Genomic DNA, 16,036 nt, shown 5'->3' with positions numbered 1-16,036 from the left:
GAGATTCTGCTGGAAGACTTTTTTTCACCATGTTTTTGTTTTTCAGTTATAGGATTCAGTTGTAAAATCATCACAAATGTGTATTTCAAAAAGTTATTTTAAAATTAGGATCCACTGTCCCGACATCCTATTTCCGCTGGATTCATCCTAGTCCTCCGATCTTTAGAATCATCAGTCTTATTCATTCTTCCACAGTCATCAGACTCTACCTGAGTCTTCACAGTACACTGCCTGATCCTGAATGCTACATCCTCTAGTTTGGTAAATTGGCGTAAAGCAGCGGTTTCAGATCCTCGCAGATGCAAATGCCATCCTTTACCCAGCACAGTATGTCAGCCAAGCTCAACCATCATAAAGCAATATGATGGATACACACCCAAATAAATAAATAACAAACAGTCCTATTCTTTAGTTTTTTTTCTCCTCTCCTATGATGGATCTACAAAATGATATAAGGAATGAAACTTAAAGAGAGGCAGAGGGGGAGTTATGATTTATTAGGCTCATATATATTCCTCCTTTATTATTCTCTCCCGTCTCTACATGTGAAGCTTGTTAAAGAGCACACCTGCTTGCTACTGAGTTGTAGGACTTCTAGAAGGAGAGGTGGAGAAAAATCATCTAATCAGAAGTCTCACGGAGACAAAAATGTGTCGGTGTCTGTCATCTATGGATGCTGTTGTATCTGTCAACACTCTAAACACAGGCTTGCCAGCTAATCCCTCAGTGGTGCATGGGCATGTTGTACCTTTTAAATTGGCGTGTGCATATGCTGTCCTGTATTGGTTTCTTGATCTGTCAATTCTTTCCTCCCCAGGTCCCGCCTTCCCGACCCTGCGTAGCCAGGCGTTTCAGAGGGTGTTCAGGACCCGCTATAAGATAGAGACACGCCTGGGTGGAGACAACGCACACACAGCCAACTATAGCCACACCCTCTCTTGGAGAGCTAAGAGGATCCAGACGGCCAGGTAACACACACACTCACTCGCAGATACATAAACAGTGAACCACATGATACACTATATATGCAAATGTATGTGGACACCCCTTCAAATGAATGGATTTGGCTATTCAGCCATACCTGTTGCTGACAGGTGTATAAAATTGGGCACACAGCCATGCAATCTCCATAGACAAACATTGGCAGTAGAATGGCCCATACTGAAGAGCTCAGTGACTTTTAACGTGGCACCGTCATAGGATGCCACCTTTTCTAACAAGTCAGTTCGTTAAATTTCTTCCCTGCTTGATCTGCACCGGTCAACTGTAAGTGCTGTTATTGTGAAGTGGAAACGTCTATGAGCAACAATGGCTCAGCCACGAAGTGGTAGGCCACACAAGCTCACAGAACGGGACCACAGAGTACGAAAGAGCGTCCCGTGTAAAAATCATCTGTCCTCAGTTCCAACACTCAATACCGAGTTCCAAACTGCCTCTGGAAGCAACGTCAGCACAAGAACTGTTCGTCAGGTGCTTCATTAAATGTGTTTCCATGGCCGAGCAGCCACACACAAGCTTAAGATCACCATGCGCAATGCCAAGCATCTGCTGGAGTGGTGTAAAGCTCCCGCCATTGGAATCTGGAGCTGTGGAAACGCATTCTCTGGAGTGATGAATCACGCTTCACAATCTGTCGTTTTGGCGGATGCCAGGAGAACAGTTTGGTGGAGGAGGAATAATGGTCTGGGGATGTTTTTCATGGTTCGGCCTAGGCCTCTTAGTTTCAGTGAATGGAAATCTTAATGCTACAGCATACAATGACATTCTAGACGATTCTATGCTTCCAACTTTGTGGCAACAGTTTGGGGAAGGCCCTTTCCTGTTTCAGCATGACAATGCCCCCATGCACAAAGCAAGGTCCATATAGAAATGGTTTGCCGAGATCAGTGTGGAAGAACTTGACTGGCCTGCACAGAGCCTTGACCTCAACCCCATCCAACACCTTAGCCGACTGCGAGCCAGGCCAAATCACCCAACATCAGTGACCTCACTAATGGTCTTGTGGCTGAATGGACGCAAGTCCCCGCAGCAATGTTACAACATCTAGTGGAAAGCCTTCCCAGTAGAGTGGAGGCTGTTATAGCAGCAAAGGGGACCAACTCCATATTAATGTTCATTATTTTGGAATGAGATGTTCGACGAGCAGGTGTCCACATACATTTGGTCATGTAATGTATATAGAGTGCATTAGGAAAGTATTCAGGCCCCATCTCTTTTTCCACAGTTTCTTACATTACAGCCTTATTCTATGATTGATTACATCGTTTTTCCCCCTCATCAATCTACACACAATACCCCATAATGACAAAGCAAAACCAAGTTTTTAGAAATCTTTGCAAATGTATTAAAAAACAAAAAACTGATATCACGTTTACATAAGTATTCAGACCCTTTACTCAGTACTTTGTTGAAGCACCTTTGGCAGAGATTACAGTCTCTATTCTTCTTAGGTATGACYCTACAAGCTTGGCACACCTGTATTTAGGGAGTTTATCCCATTAYTCTTTGCAGATCATCTCAAGCTCTGTCAGGTTGAATTGGGAGCCTCGCTGCACAGCTGTTTTCAGGTCTTCAGACATGTTAGATCGGGTTCAAGTCCAGGCTCAAGGACAGAGACTTGTCCCGAAGCCACTCCAGCATTGTCTTAGCTGTGTGCTTAGGGTCGTTGTCCTGTTGGAAGTTGAACCTTCGGCCCAGTCTGAGGTCCTGAGCTCTCTGGAGCAAGTTTTCATCAAGGATCTCTCTCTGTACTTTGCTCCGTTCATCTTTCCCTCGATCCTGACTAGTCTGCCAGTCCCTGCTGCTGAAAAACATCCCCACAGCATGATGCTGCCACCACCTTGCTTCACCGTAGGTATTGTGCCAGGTTTCCTCCAGATGTGACGCTTGGCATTCAGGCCAAAGAGTTCAATCTTGGTTTCATCAGACCATAGAATCTTGTTTCTCATGGTCTGAGAGTCTTTAGGTGCCTTTTGGCAAACTCCAAGAGGGCTGTCATGTGCCTTTTATTGAGGAGTGGCTTCCATCTGGCCACTCTACCATGCAGGCCTGATTGGTGGAGTGCTGCAGAGATGGTTGTCGTTCTGGAAGGTTCTCCCATCTCCACAGAGGAACTCCGGAGCTCTATCAGAGTGACCATTGGGTTCCCTGTCACCTCCCTGACAAAGGCCCTTCTCCCCCGATTGCTCAGTTTGGCCAGGAGGCCAGCTCTAGGAAGAGTCTTGGTGGTTCCAAACTTCTTCCATTCAAAAATGATGGAGGCCACCGTGTTCTTGGGGACCTTCAATGCTGCAGAAATTTGTTGGTACCCTTCGTTAAGACACTAACAGCTTACAGACAGTAGGCAATTAAGGTCACAGTTATGAAAACTTAGTACACTAAAGAGGCCTTTCTACTGACTCTGAAAAACACAGAAAGATGCCCAGGGTCCCTGCTCATCTGCGTGAACGTGCCTTAGGCATGCTGCAAGGAGGCATGAGGACTGCAGATGTAGCCAGGGATGTCCGTATTGTGAGACACCTAAGACAGCGCTACAGGGAGACAGGACGGACAGCTGATCGTCCTCGCAGTGGCAGACCACGTGTAAGAACACCTGCATAGGATCGGTACATCCGAACATCACACCTGCGGGACAGGTACAGGATGGCAACAACAAATCCCCGAGTTACACCAGGAACGCACAATCCCTCCATCAGTGCTCAGACTGTCCGCAATAGGCTGAGAGAGGCTGGACTGAGGGCTTTTAGGCCTGTTGTAAGGCAGGTCCTCACCAGACATCACTGGCAACAGCGTCGCCTATGGTTACAAACCCACCGTCGCTGGATCAGACAGGACTGGCAAAAAGTTCTCTTCACTGACGAGTTGCGGTTTTGTCTCACCAGGGGTGATGGTCGGATTCGTGTTTATCGTCGAAGGAATGAGCGTTACACCGAGGCCTGTACTCGCGGCGGGATCGATTTTTGGAGGTGGAGGGTCCGTCGTGGTCTGAGGCGGTGTGTCACAGCATCATTAGACTGAGCTTGTCGTCATTGCAGGCAATCTCAACGCTGTGCGTTACAGGGAAGACATCCTCCTCCCTTATGTGGTACCCTTCCTGCAGGCTCATCCTGACATGACAATGCCACCAGCCATACTGCTCATTCTGTTTGTGATTTCCTGCAAGACCGGAATGTCAGTGTTCTGCTATGGCCAGCGAAGAGCCCGGATCTCAATGCCATTGAGCACATCTGGGACCTGTTGGATCGGAGGGTGAGGGCTAGGGCCATCCCCCTCCCCCAGAAATGTCCGGGAACTTGCAGGTAGGTGCCTTGGTGGAAGAGTGGGATAACATCTCACAGCAAGAACTGGCAAATCTGGTGCAGTCCATGAGGAGGAGATGCACTGCAGTACTTAATGCAGCTGGTGGCCAAACCAGATACTGACTGTTACTTTTGATTTGGACCCCCCTTTGTTCAGGGACACATTATTCAATTTCTGTTAGTCACAKATTTTTACACATGTTAAGTTTGCTAAAAATAAACGCAGTTGACAGTGAGAGGACGTTTCTTTTTTTGCTGAGTTTATAGACCGGTATAGACCAAGTCATGTCCAATCAATTGAATTTACCACATGTGGACTCCAATCAAGTTGTAGAAACATCTCAAGGATGATCAATGGAAACAGGACATGTCATTGCAAACCACCCCCCATCTCTCTTCTCTTTCTCCTTTCTCTTTATCGCTAATTTTTTTCTATCACGCTCTCTTATTCTAAGAGTGGGGAAATCCACTGAGATAAAGCTACGTTAATTAGCATAATACGCACTTGTGATGGGTGAGATGTACATGTGATTTACAGGGCTCTAACTTAACCCTTCTCTTTATCCATTCTGTCTTTCTTTCACTCTCTGTGAGGGAGGCGTACAGAACGATAGACCAGAGACAGAATGATGGAAGCGATAGAATGAGATGATGGGAAGGGTTCTACAGATGTTATGAAGTCATAACTGGGGGACAGAGGGAGAGTTAATGAATGTTTATGATGAGGTCATTATTGGGCGACAGGCAATAAGTTAATGTGTTATTCATGACCTCCTTGCCATGGGACGGACAGTTAAACAGTTAATGGTGTATTATGATTATTAACATAGGCTTATGGTTTTATTACGCTGGTAATGAATAGGTCATATGGTTATGGAGTTGGTTAATGTATTATTGTGATAGGCATGTTAAAATGCCTTTGTGTGTTAATGCTACCCTGTTTCCCTAAGCCTCACAATGGGCTGTGGTGGGAGGAGATTACAAGCCGTTGAATATCTCACACACACACTGTTACATTCATAGTATACAGGGTTCAGTTGGAGTGCAGTGCGGGTGTGTTTTGTCTTTGTAGTCGTGGCCACCTGCTGTGTGTGTGTGTGTGTGTGTGTGTGTTTGCAGGTGTCTGGAGCCCTGTGAGACAACAGCCACTAACTCAGAAGAGATAGACACACATGGCTGTTGTATTTCAGCTTGGAGAGATGCTGTAGTTTCTCCCCATTAGGAAGATTCTGTTACTTACTGTTTGTCCGTTTTGTGTGTTGCACAGTTATCTTAATTCCCCTGCGTGTGTGTCTGTGTGTGGAATCTCATTTGTGTAATTCAGATTGAGGTAGATGAAACAGTGGGCCTGGCTGCATGGGGCTTAGACTAGATTTAGGGCCTCCGGTGATTTATTACTATTCATTTAGCCGCTGCAGTAAATATTGATTCATCAAGGGTTTTTCAATTTGAGCCACGCGACATCCCGTGAAATATCACCAAGTCTGGAGATCGGGGCGACAGGACCGGTGCCCTGGTAGAGAAGAGGTTCTCCCCAGACCCCCCTCCTGTCCTATGTACCCCACTCTTCCTCCCCCTCCTGTCCTTTGTACCCCCCGCCCTCCTTACATCGCCTCCCTACCTCAATCTGTCTGATTCTCTAACACCCCTGAACCTTTTATCTATAGCTCTGTTGGCTCATCGTACCCCTCCACTGACTAGAACTACCCCATCTCTAGCTCATCGTACACACTCACCCAGTCATCAGTGTCCTAAGGCTTCAGTCTCATCGTACACACTCACCCAGTCATCATCAGTGTCCTAAGGCTTCAGTCTCATCGTACACACTCACCCAGTCATCATCAGTGTCCTAAGGCTTCAGTCTCATCGTACACACTCACCAGTCATCATCAGTGTCCTAAGGCTTCAGTCTCATCGTACACACTCACCAGTCATCATCAGTGTCTAAGCTTCAGTCGCATGTACACACTCACCCAGTCATCATCAGTGTCCTAAGGCTTCAGTCTCATCGTACACACTCACCCAGTCATCATCAGTGTCCTAAGCCTTCAGTGTTTTCAGGAGCAGGTGGTGGTGTGTTCTCCCAGAGCTCCAGAACCCCAGGGAAGGTCCTGATTGGTTCTGCCAGAGCTCCAGAACCCCAGGGGAAGGTCCTGATTGGTTCTGCCAGAGCTCCAGAACCCCAGGGGAAGGTCCTGATTGGTTTTGCCAGAGCTCCAGAACCCCAGGGAAGGTCCTGATTGGTTTTGCCAGAGCTCCAGAACCCCAGGGGGGAAGGTCCTAATTGGTTCTGCCAGAGCTCCAGGGAAGGTCCTGATTGGTTTTGCCAGAGCTCCAGAACCCCAGGGGAAGGTCCTAATTGGTTCTGTCAGAGCTCCAGAACCCCAGGGGAAGGTCCTAATTGTCCTTTAGAGATTCCCAAGCTGTAGCCTCTCACTCATCATGTCGCTGTGGGACTAAATATGGTTAATTCTCATTTCTAAGGTGGGGCTTGATGCCTTTGGCAAAGAGTGACCAGCACCAGCCACACATGGGCAGTGGGCACCTCCCTCTTACCTATCTGAGCTCCCCTGTCACCCTTTAGTCCCCTCTCTCTGTCTTCTTTTGGTCTCCCACCTAGGACCAGGGAAGTGACCCATCCCCTACCAAGCATGTCATGTGGTCCTCAGTGTGGTGTCAGCAGTAATGGGCATTGTGGTTGATTGAGTGCTGGGGGAGTCTGGGTGGGGGGGTGAATGGTTGTCGTATTTTAGCCCCCACCACCAGAAAATAGATATCATCTCAACATTAAGTCCATTAATAGTAGCAGGAGTTGAATTAAGAAAGCCGTAAAGCATGCAGCTCACCCCAGGATAAATTACTGCCCTCCCTTCCTCGCTCCAGCCTTCCCTCCTTTTCTCTCCTACTCTGTCGCTTAGTTACCTCCCTCACACTTTCTCTTTCTTTCTCTCTTTCCCTCTGCATCTTTCTATTGCTGTATTTATTTTTGTTTGTCTGTCCATTTGTCTCTCGTTAGTTTTTCTCCTTCTCATCTTCTCTGTTTTCATCCTCTTCCTATGTTTCCCTGTCTCCATATCCATATTCTCCATGCTCATTCACCCTTTTCCTCTAGCTCACTATCATCTTCTCAATTTTCTTTGGGGTTTAATAATGGTTGATTGTTTATTTTGAACTACTGTTGAGACACGCGGGCGCGCACACACACAACCTGGTCTGTTGTGCTCTGGTCTCATCTCGTTTAGTGCTCCTGTATTGATCAGTAGAGGATGAGGGAGACAAGGCAATAAAGGCTGCTACGCTCTCTTCTTTATCCCATCACTTACTCCTCCCTTCTCATACTGCAATGTACTCCTCTACTCACTACTTATCAGATCCATCATCACTTACTCACACTCCTCCCTTCTCATACCGCAATTACTCCTCTACTCACTACTTATCAGATCCATCATCAACTTACCACACATCCTCCTTCTCATACCGTAATGTACCCCTACCACTTACTTATCTCAGAGCTCCTCATCACTTACTCACACTCCTCCACTTCTTCTTTCTAATTCTCAATGTTTTTACTTCTCATTCAACGTCTTCTAGTCTTCCTCTCTTCTACAGCAGATACGCTGTGCATCAATACCTGGGTCTTCTCCGCTTTCTTGATTTGCTTTGTCTTCCATTTGATATGTTGTTTTTGCTCGAGAGCTGAGTCCTAAGTACGCTCGATGTAGTCCTACACAGTTGCTGTAGATGTTTTTTATCCATTGTTCTTGTCTAATGCGTGTTTAGGACCATTGTAATGGCATGGCTTTAGGCAGAGTGTAGTCTTCCCTCCTCCTCGCTGTAGAAATTGGCTAGATGACTTGTTTTGTGCTGCTCAGTCTGTTCCAAGGGTAACTGTTTTTCCAATATTGAGGCTTGACTATGCTTTCGCTGCAAGGCCAACAGAACAGAACAGAGCAGCATTATTCAGAGCACTTGCGCGACCACCCCAAATTCTTCCTGTCACCAAAACAAAAGTCAGATCATTCATCAACAGCAGCTAGTAGTGCTGAATCGCTCTTTCCTTCATCTGTGTGTCGCGCATGGTGAGAGTGGGCACACACCACACACAATCATTCACACCCACACACACAACACATTACCACTACAGGATGCAAGCACTGCAAGAATATAAATCACATACAGGGAGTTTCCTCCTTCTTTTCTCTATTTCTTCCGCCTCTTCTCTCTCTCTTCTCTACTCTTTCCTCCCTCTCTCTTCTCTCTCTTCCTCCCTCTCTCTCTTCTCATCTCTTTCCTCCTCTTCTCTCTATTTCCTCCTCCTCTCTCTTCTCTCCTCCTTCTTTCTCTCTATTTCCACCTCTGCCTTTCTTCTTCCCTCGTCTTTTCTCTCTAATTTCCTCCCCTCTCCATACCACCTATAACCGCTGTGGGATCCTGGTCCTAATGGGGTTCAATGCTACCTGGGCTGTAAAATAATCTCTGCTTTATGTCTAACACACACACCCCCCCCACTCACACACATCATACTCCCCACCCACCCCCACACAACACATACTTCCCCCCACCCACAACACACAGCACACACCACACACACCCATACTCCCCCCCCCCACACACAAAAAAAACACCAGCTCTGAATTCTCTCTTTTGTCCCTCACTAAAATACACCTCCCCTCATTCTGCCTCATTGTTTGTCTCATTAAAGAATCACCATGGTGATTGAGATGATGTGTATGCAGAGAGTGTGTCCCCCAGGCCTAGGGGGACAGAGTGGTGTATCGGCGTGGCTGTGAAAGGGCTCCACCCTGAAACGAGCGTGCTGTCCGGCAGGGGAGGATTTGTGTGGCAGACAGACCTAGAGGAGCTCTGATAACAGATCTCTTGCTGGGGGGTCAAGGGCAACACGGGGAACAGGTCAAGGAGAGAGAAGAGAGGATAAAGAGACACTGCTGCTCTTTCTCTAACTGTTCTCCCTCTCTTTTCTAGGATAGTTGTATCACTTGGGGCTAGTGCTGAGCGATTAACCGAAACCGGTTATTTTTCAGTTTTTAAACAGCTAATTGACCAATGTCTGTTCAATTATTTGAATTCCATGTCGTTTTTTAATTTTTTAGCTCAATGCACATTTTTCTAACTGCAGTTTCTCTAGAGATAAATCAGATCAAGCCCAAACTGTGCGATGTAGTAGGGAGTTGTAGTTTCCAACAGGCCAATATTTGGCATACAGTCGTTTTGGCGCAAAAAAACGTGGTAATTAACTACAATGACCATAATCCAAGAAGACGTGATCGATAGGGATAAAGAGCAGTTGCTTCGTGAGGTATCTCTACCTGAAAATACATGCTCTAAGTAATTGATAGTTAGTATTCAGCAGTCATAAAAATATGCCTTATTTACTACTAAAAAAGTGATCTTGTCAGACAGCATAGGAAGCAGCTCTATAGAGATGAGATGTTGGAATGAAATAATAGTCATCAAATAAAAGAAATGTAATATACACAACTGAAATATGTTATTAAAGTAATGTGAATGATTGTGGTTAAAGATGCGCTGTGCAGAAATCACTCCACTATTTCCTGGTTGCTAAGATCTAATAGTTCGCCTAATTTCAGTTTATATGACAAAACAAGCAAGAGTAGTGTAGAAAATCATTGTACCATTTAAACTGCTGTGAAATATATTTTCCAGAACCAAAAATATTGTATTTTCAGCTGTTTGAAGTTGGTGTACAAAACCGAACATAAAATAACGAAACATTAAAAACGGGAAGCATAAAAATAGCGCACATAGAAGAGATCTACCGCTTTTTAGACTTTCAATGAGAATGACAGATGTATCACATTTCTCTGTGAACCTCCCGGCCTCTCTCCCTCCCGGACCTCCCGGCCTCTCTCCCTCCCGGACCTCCCAGCCTCTCTCCCTCCCCGGACTCTCCCAGCCTCTCTCCCTCCCGACCTCCCGCCTCTCTCCCTCCCGGACTCCAGCCTCTCTCCTCCGGCTCTTCCGCTCACCGGACCTCCCAGCCTCTCTCCCTCCCGGACCTCCCAGCCTCTCTCCCTCCCGGCCTCTCTCCGTCTCTCTCACTTCCAGCCTCTCTCCGTCTCTCTCACTCCCTTCCATCCTCCTTCCCTCTCTCCTCATCTCTCTTATTAATAGGGAGATTACATGGTGATAGTAGGGGTGGTGTATAGAAGTGAATATGGTCCCACAGAGACTGTTATCAGTAATGATGTTGTGCTGGAGGGGGGGGACTCATTCAGACAGCTGCATACCTCAAATTACACTCAATTACATGCAAACACACGCATGCATACACACAAACGCACACACGCATGCATACACATAAACACACACACGCACGCACGCATACACACAAACACACTCATGCAGACACTCTCTTGTATAGGCTATAGACACACACATTCTCTCAAACTGTATGAACACATGCACACACACACGTTTACTCATACACACTCAACCACACACTTCCACACACATTGACATTTTCCCCAATGCTCCCTCACCCCTCCCTTATCCTGCACCATGTGTCAGGGTTAACTGCTGTCTATGTTAAGTGTTCATGTCATATCCACATTAACCTCCACGATGGCTCCCCTGGCTGTGGGGGCCTGCTAAAGCCTCCCTGGGAGCCAGTCACTGCTCCTACATTAGCCACCATTACGACTCCCTTGGCTCCAGTTGCCCTGTGTAGGGCACACACTGATCTTGTATTTGTGAAACTGAGTGTCTCTGCTGGTGAGTTATGGCCCGGTGTGGTAGAGGGAGAAAGGGAGCTAACTGGGGATCTGTGATGTACCTTCTTTCTTTTCTCTGCTACACGCAGACTCCCCACTGCATGGACCTGTCATTGTGTGACCATTGTTTTGGTTGTGTGTGTGTGTGTGTCCTTGTCTCTGAGTGTGTAGTGTAGAGCTAGTTGTAGTGTGTGAGTGTGGGTCCCCTCTCTGTTCTCTGTAATGGGAGTCAGGAACTCTGGCTCCAAACACATTTCCAGCCCATTTGAAGTCCAGCAGTAAATGATGACCTGCGCCATGCACACCAGCCCCAATCCCACCCAAACACAAGTGACAGGCCAGTGCAATTTATCCCCATCACCCCTGCCTCCAACATCACACACACGCACACAGATGCACACACCATTTTAAACACACAGACACACAGATGCACACGGCATTTTAAACACACACATAGCACAGAGGGGGACTTCCTTAGAGTTTAGATGTCGTTGTGTGAATATTTATTTGTGTGCATTCTTTAGGCTGGTGCGTGTGCGTCGGTGCGCGTCTGCGCGACGGTGTGTGTAACTAGGACTGTGTGTGTGTGTGTGTGTGTGTGTGTGTCTGTTGGGCACCATGCATTGCTTCGGGACCTGGGCAGCCCTCCCTGCTCTGGCCTCCTACCTATTATCTCATTGATTTCCTCCTCTTTTCAATTCTCTCCATTTCCACACTGCCGTCCTTTCCATTAGGGCAGCAATTTAACAGAGTGCTGTGACACGGGAGAGAAGGAGGAGGGAAAGAGGAAAGGAGGGAGAGTTGGACTGGGAGGCATGAAGAGAGAGGAGGGAGATGAGGGGAGATATCGTGGAAGAGACAGGCCGAGAGAAAAGGGGTGGAGGTATGGTGGGGCAGTGAGCATATTACCAGCGCAATATCATTCAACTCCTAACTACTTTGTGGTTAACCTGAATGGGTCTTTTGGCCCAAGTACTGTGTTCCCCAGCAGTTCTCCTAATGATCCAAGTACTGTGTTCCCCAGGAATTATCCTAGAATCCTTCCTTCACACCTCAGTTTCCTCCCATAGAAGTACCATCCCAAAACCTGGAATTGTGAAAAGTTTCAAACAAGAAGTTCTGTGTATTCCTACTTTACTTTACTAACGCTTTGCCAATCTGTCCCTCTCCCCCCCAGGAGTGTACTCCAGAGCCGTCTGCGTCCCCCGGGACAGGACAGGCACCTCCCAGCCCAGCACTGGAGAGGTAGAGGGAGGAGCATGCGCTGGATCGGTGGCACCCTCTACAGCGTCTCAGCCAATAAGCTGTCCCGCACCATGACAACCAGTGCGCCAATCAACAGAACAAGTACTATACACACCTTACAAATACACTGTGCCAATCATTGTAGGCAAGGGTTACAAACAGAATCTGATCAAAAGAGCGAGAGGCATGTGAGTGCCATTGTTGTTCTAGACCACTGAGGGAATGCATGTTGGCGTATGATAGTGTGTAGCGCTGTTAGTGGCACTACGCTAGGCCCGGTGGCACTACGCTAGGCCCGGTGGCACTACGCTAGGCCCGGTGGCACTACGCTAGGCCCGGTGGCACTACGCTATCTCTATAATACCAGTCGCAGACCCACTGGTTGATGCTTATTTTATAAACCCCTCTAGTCCTCACTCCCCCTGTCTGAAGAATCTACTGCAGCCCTCATCTCCACATACACATCCGTTCTGCCAGTCACGTTCTGTTAAAGGTCCCAAAGCACACACATCCCTGGGTCGCTCCTCTTTTCAGTTCGCTGCGGCTGGAACGAGCTGCAACAAAGCTTGCAACAAACACTCAATCTCTTCATTCAAAGACTCAATCATGGACAACTTTTACTGACAGTTGTGGCTTGCTTTTGTGGTGCTGTATTGTTTGTCTCTACCTACTTGATTTTTATGTTTGTCTGTGCCCAATAATGTTTGTACCATGTTTTGTGCTGCTACCATGTTGTCTGTTTGTGTTGCTACCATTCTGTGTTGTCATGTGTTGCTGCTTGCTATGTTGTGTCTGTTCTCTCTCTGTTGTGATGTGTGTGTTGTCTTATATTGTATTTATTTTTTAATCCCGGACCCCGTCCTTTCAGAAGACCTTTTGGATTAGGCGCATTGTAAAATAAGAATTTGTTCTTACTAACTTGCCTTGTTCAATAAACGGTTAAAATCAAAAATACACTCGGGCCTTGGTAGCACTGCGCTGGCTGGTGGCGCTACGCTAGGCCCTGGTGGGCTACGCTAGCCCTGGTTGGCACTACGCTAGGCCCGGTGGCAACTACGCTAGGCCCGGTGGCCTTACGCTAGGCCCGGTGGCAACCTACGCTAGGCCCGGTGGCACTACGCTAGGCCCGGTGGCACTACGCTAGGCTCGGTGGCACTACGCTAGGCTGGGCCTGGTGACGCTACGCTAGGCTGGGCCTGGTGACGCTACGCTAGGCTGGGCCTGGTGACGCTACGCTAGGCTGGGCCTCGTGACCCTACGCTAGGCTAGGCCTGGTGACGCTACGCTAGGCTGGGCCTGGTGGCGCTACGCTAGGCTAGGCCTGGTGGCCCTACGCTAGGCTAGGCCTGGTGGCGCTACGCTAGGCTAGGCCTGGTGGCACAACGCCAGCCTAGCGTAGCGTCACCAGGCCCAGCCTAGCGTAGCGTCACCTAGCGTAGCGTAGCGCCACCAGGCCTAGCGTAACGCCACCAGGTCTAGCTGGTGGCACTACGGCTAGTATGAGTGCAGAAGCGTGTAGCGGTTAAAAATCGTTTGTCCTCGGTTGCAACACTCACTAAAGAGTTCCAAACTGCCTCTGGAAGCAACGTCAGCACAATAACTGTTTGTCAGGAGCTTCATGAAATGGGTTTCTATGGCCCAACAGCCGCACACAAGCCTAAGATCACCATGCACAATGCTAAGCGTCAGCTGGAGGGGTGTAAAGCGCGCTGCCAATTGACTCTGGAGCAGTGGAAACACGTTCTCTAGGGTGATGAATCACACTTCACCATCTGGCAGTCCAACGGATGAATCTGGGTTTGGTGGATAACAGGAGAATGCTACCTGCCCCAATGCATAGTGCCTACTGTAAAGTTTGGTAGAGGAGGAATAATGGTTTGGAGCTGTTATTCATGATTCCGGCTAGGCCTCTTCCAGTGAAGGGAAATCTTAACGCTACTCTATACAATGACATTCTATATGATTCTGTGCTTCCAACTTTGTGGCAACAGTTTGGGGAAGGCCCTTTCCTGTTTCAGCGTGACAATGCCCCCGTGCACAAGTGACGTCCAGTCGAGATCGGTGTGGAAGAACTTGACTGGCCTGCACAGAGCCCCTGACCTCAACCTAATCGAATAGCTTTGGGATTATTTGGAACGCCAACTGCGAGCCAGGCCTAGTTGCCCAGCATCAGTGCCCAACCCCTCTGATGCTCTTGTGGCTGAATGGAAGCAAGTCCACTCAGCAATGTTCCAACATCTAGTGGAAAGCCTTCCCAGAAGAGTGGAGGCTTTTATAGCAGCAAAGGGGGGGACCAACGCCATATTAATCCCCATGATTTTGGAATGAGATGTTCGACAAGCAAGTGTCCACATACTTTTGGTAATGTAGTGTATGAGGTGTGGTGTGTGTTAGCCATCTGAAATAATAAAGCTGTAATCTGTCACTGGGACAGGAGGGAGGGGGGGAAACGACACAGATTAAACCCAGACCTGAGCTGCTCGCTCCCTCTTTCTCGCTCTCGCTCGCTGGCTGGCTGTCTCTCTCTCTCTCTCTCTGTCAAAACCTGTGGCTGGAATTGGAGTTCCGTTCTGTTCCCACAGCTCGTGACTCGCCTCTTGATAAACACACACATTCCCGCATGGTCTGAACACGCCTTCAGTGTCCACCACCATGATTTCAGATCTCACCAGTCCAGTTAGCTGAGATTACACTCTTCTGGTCCTGATCTTCTGCCAGTGGCCTCCCGTCATAGTGCCAAGATCACATACTGATGAGGAGGATATCTCTTACACCTGAAATGTTCCAAAATTAGAGACTTGGATAAGTGTCAAGCCTCTTTACCTTACCCCCTCTGTCTTACACCATATCTCGTTCCCGCCCTCCCTCCCTCCAAAACTAGAGGCTTGGATAGGTACCAGGCCTCCGTAGCTTCCCCCCTCTCTCATTCACTCCCCTCCTGTACCCCATCTGTCCCATGTTCTCAGACTGTACTGGATGTCACGTTTGGCTTCGGCTGCCAGGCTTCGGCTGGTGCTGGCCCCATCTCACCACACAGACGAGCTAGATAGGCTGCAATGACCTGACGGCTATCTGCCTGTGTGGGCACACAGTGTGCAGCCCCAGTGCTGACTACACACACACATGCATGGACAGGCACACACACAAAATGTGTCAGTCACAGTGGTGTATTAATAATGCCATTTGACCCAATTTGGGTTGGTTATGTTTTGGTCTTTAAAGGCTGTCTTTTCTCTGATTCCATTGTCTATTTTCCCGAACAGTGAGATGGTCTAATCCACAGGAGATTTCCCCCACCACCTCGAGTACTTTCTTCCGGCCATCCAGCACTCGTTTTGTGGCCAGGTAGGCACTTTAGTACACACACACTGCTGCTACAAGACTCATATTATGATTGCTAAATACTGCACAATAGAAAAACCACTTGCTCCCTCCAATCCCCCTTCCCCAGAACATGTGTAAATCCTGGACTATGAATTGTGCCTTCATGTATTATACTGATGCTAACATGTTTATTATATTCTACTGAGCCATTTATTTTATGTTCAAATTCTTATCTTTTATAATTTCTTATTGTTGTTGGCTTGTGGAGAAGGAACCTGCAAGTAAGCATTTGGTTGGATGGTGTATACCAGTGGTCACCAACCTTTTCTGAGTCAAGATCGCTTTTCTGAGTCAAGATCGCTTTTCTGAGTCAAGATCGCTTTTCTGAGTCAAGATCGCTTTTCTGAGTCAAGATCG

The 16,036-nt window shown here is 47.7% G+C and overlaps 1 protein-coding gene across 1 annotated transcript; it reads left to right on the top strand.

Annotated features, from left to right (window-relative positions):
- Positions 1-299: 299 nt before the first annotated feature.
- On the top strand, positions 300-15,917 carry LOC111975471 (zinc finger CCCH domain-containing protein 3-like). Its single transcript, XM_024003780.3, has 4 exons — positions 300-327; positions 818-968; positions 12,228-12,397; positions 15,559-15,917. Exons 1-4 carry the CDS (start codon positions 300-302, stop codon positions 15,642-15,644), a joined length of 435 nt encoding a protein of 144 aa, XP_023859548.2. The 3' UTR covers positions 15,645-15,917.
- Positions 15,918-16,036: the final 119 nt, after the last annotated feature.

This window comes from Salvelinus sp. IW2-2015, linkage group LG16 (assembly GCF_002910315.2).
Source record: "Salvelinus sp. IW2-2015 linkage group LG16, ASM291031v2, whole genome shotgun sequence".
Classification (NCBI taxonomy): Eukaryota; Metazoa; Chordata; class Actinopteri; order Salmoniformes; family Salmonidae; genus Salvelinus; species Salvelinus sp. IW2-2015.
This window is presented reverse-complemented; position numbering and strand designations above follow the sequence as displayed.

What these genes read in the sequence shown, in the direction of transcription:
- LOC111975471 (XM_024003780.3), top strand. Translation starts at nt 300, where the DNA reads ATGCAAATGCCATCCTTTACCCAGCACA. An exon ending in GCCATCCTTTACCCAGCACA is followed by an intron (nt 328 to 817) that starts GTATGTCAGCCA and finishes TTTCCTCCCCAG; the next exon opens with GTCCCGCCTTCCCGACCCTG. An exon ending in TGCGCCAATCAACAGAACAA is followed by an intron (nt 12,398 to 15,558) that starts GTACTATACACA and finishes TTTCCCGAACAG; the next exon opens with TGAGATGGTCTAATCCACAG.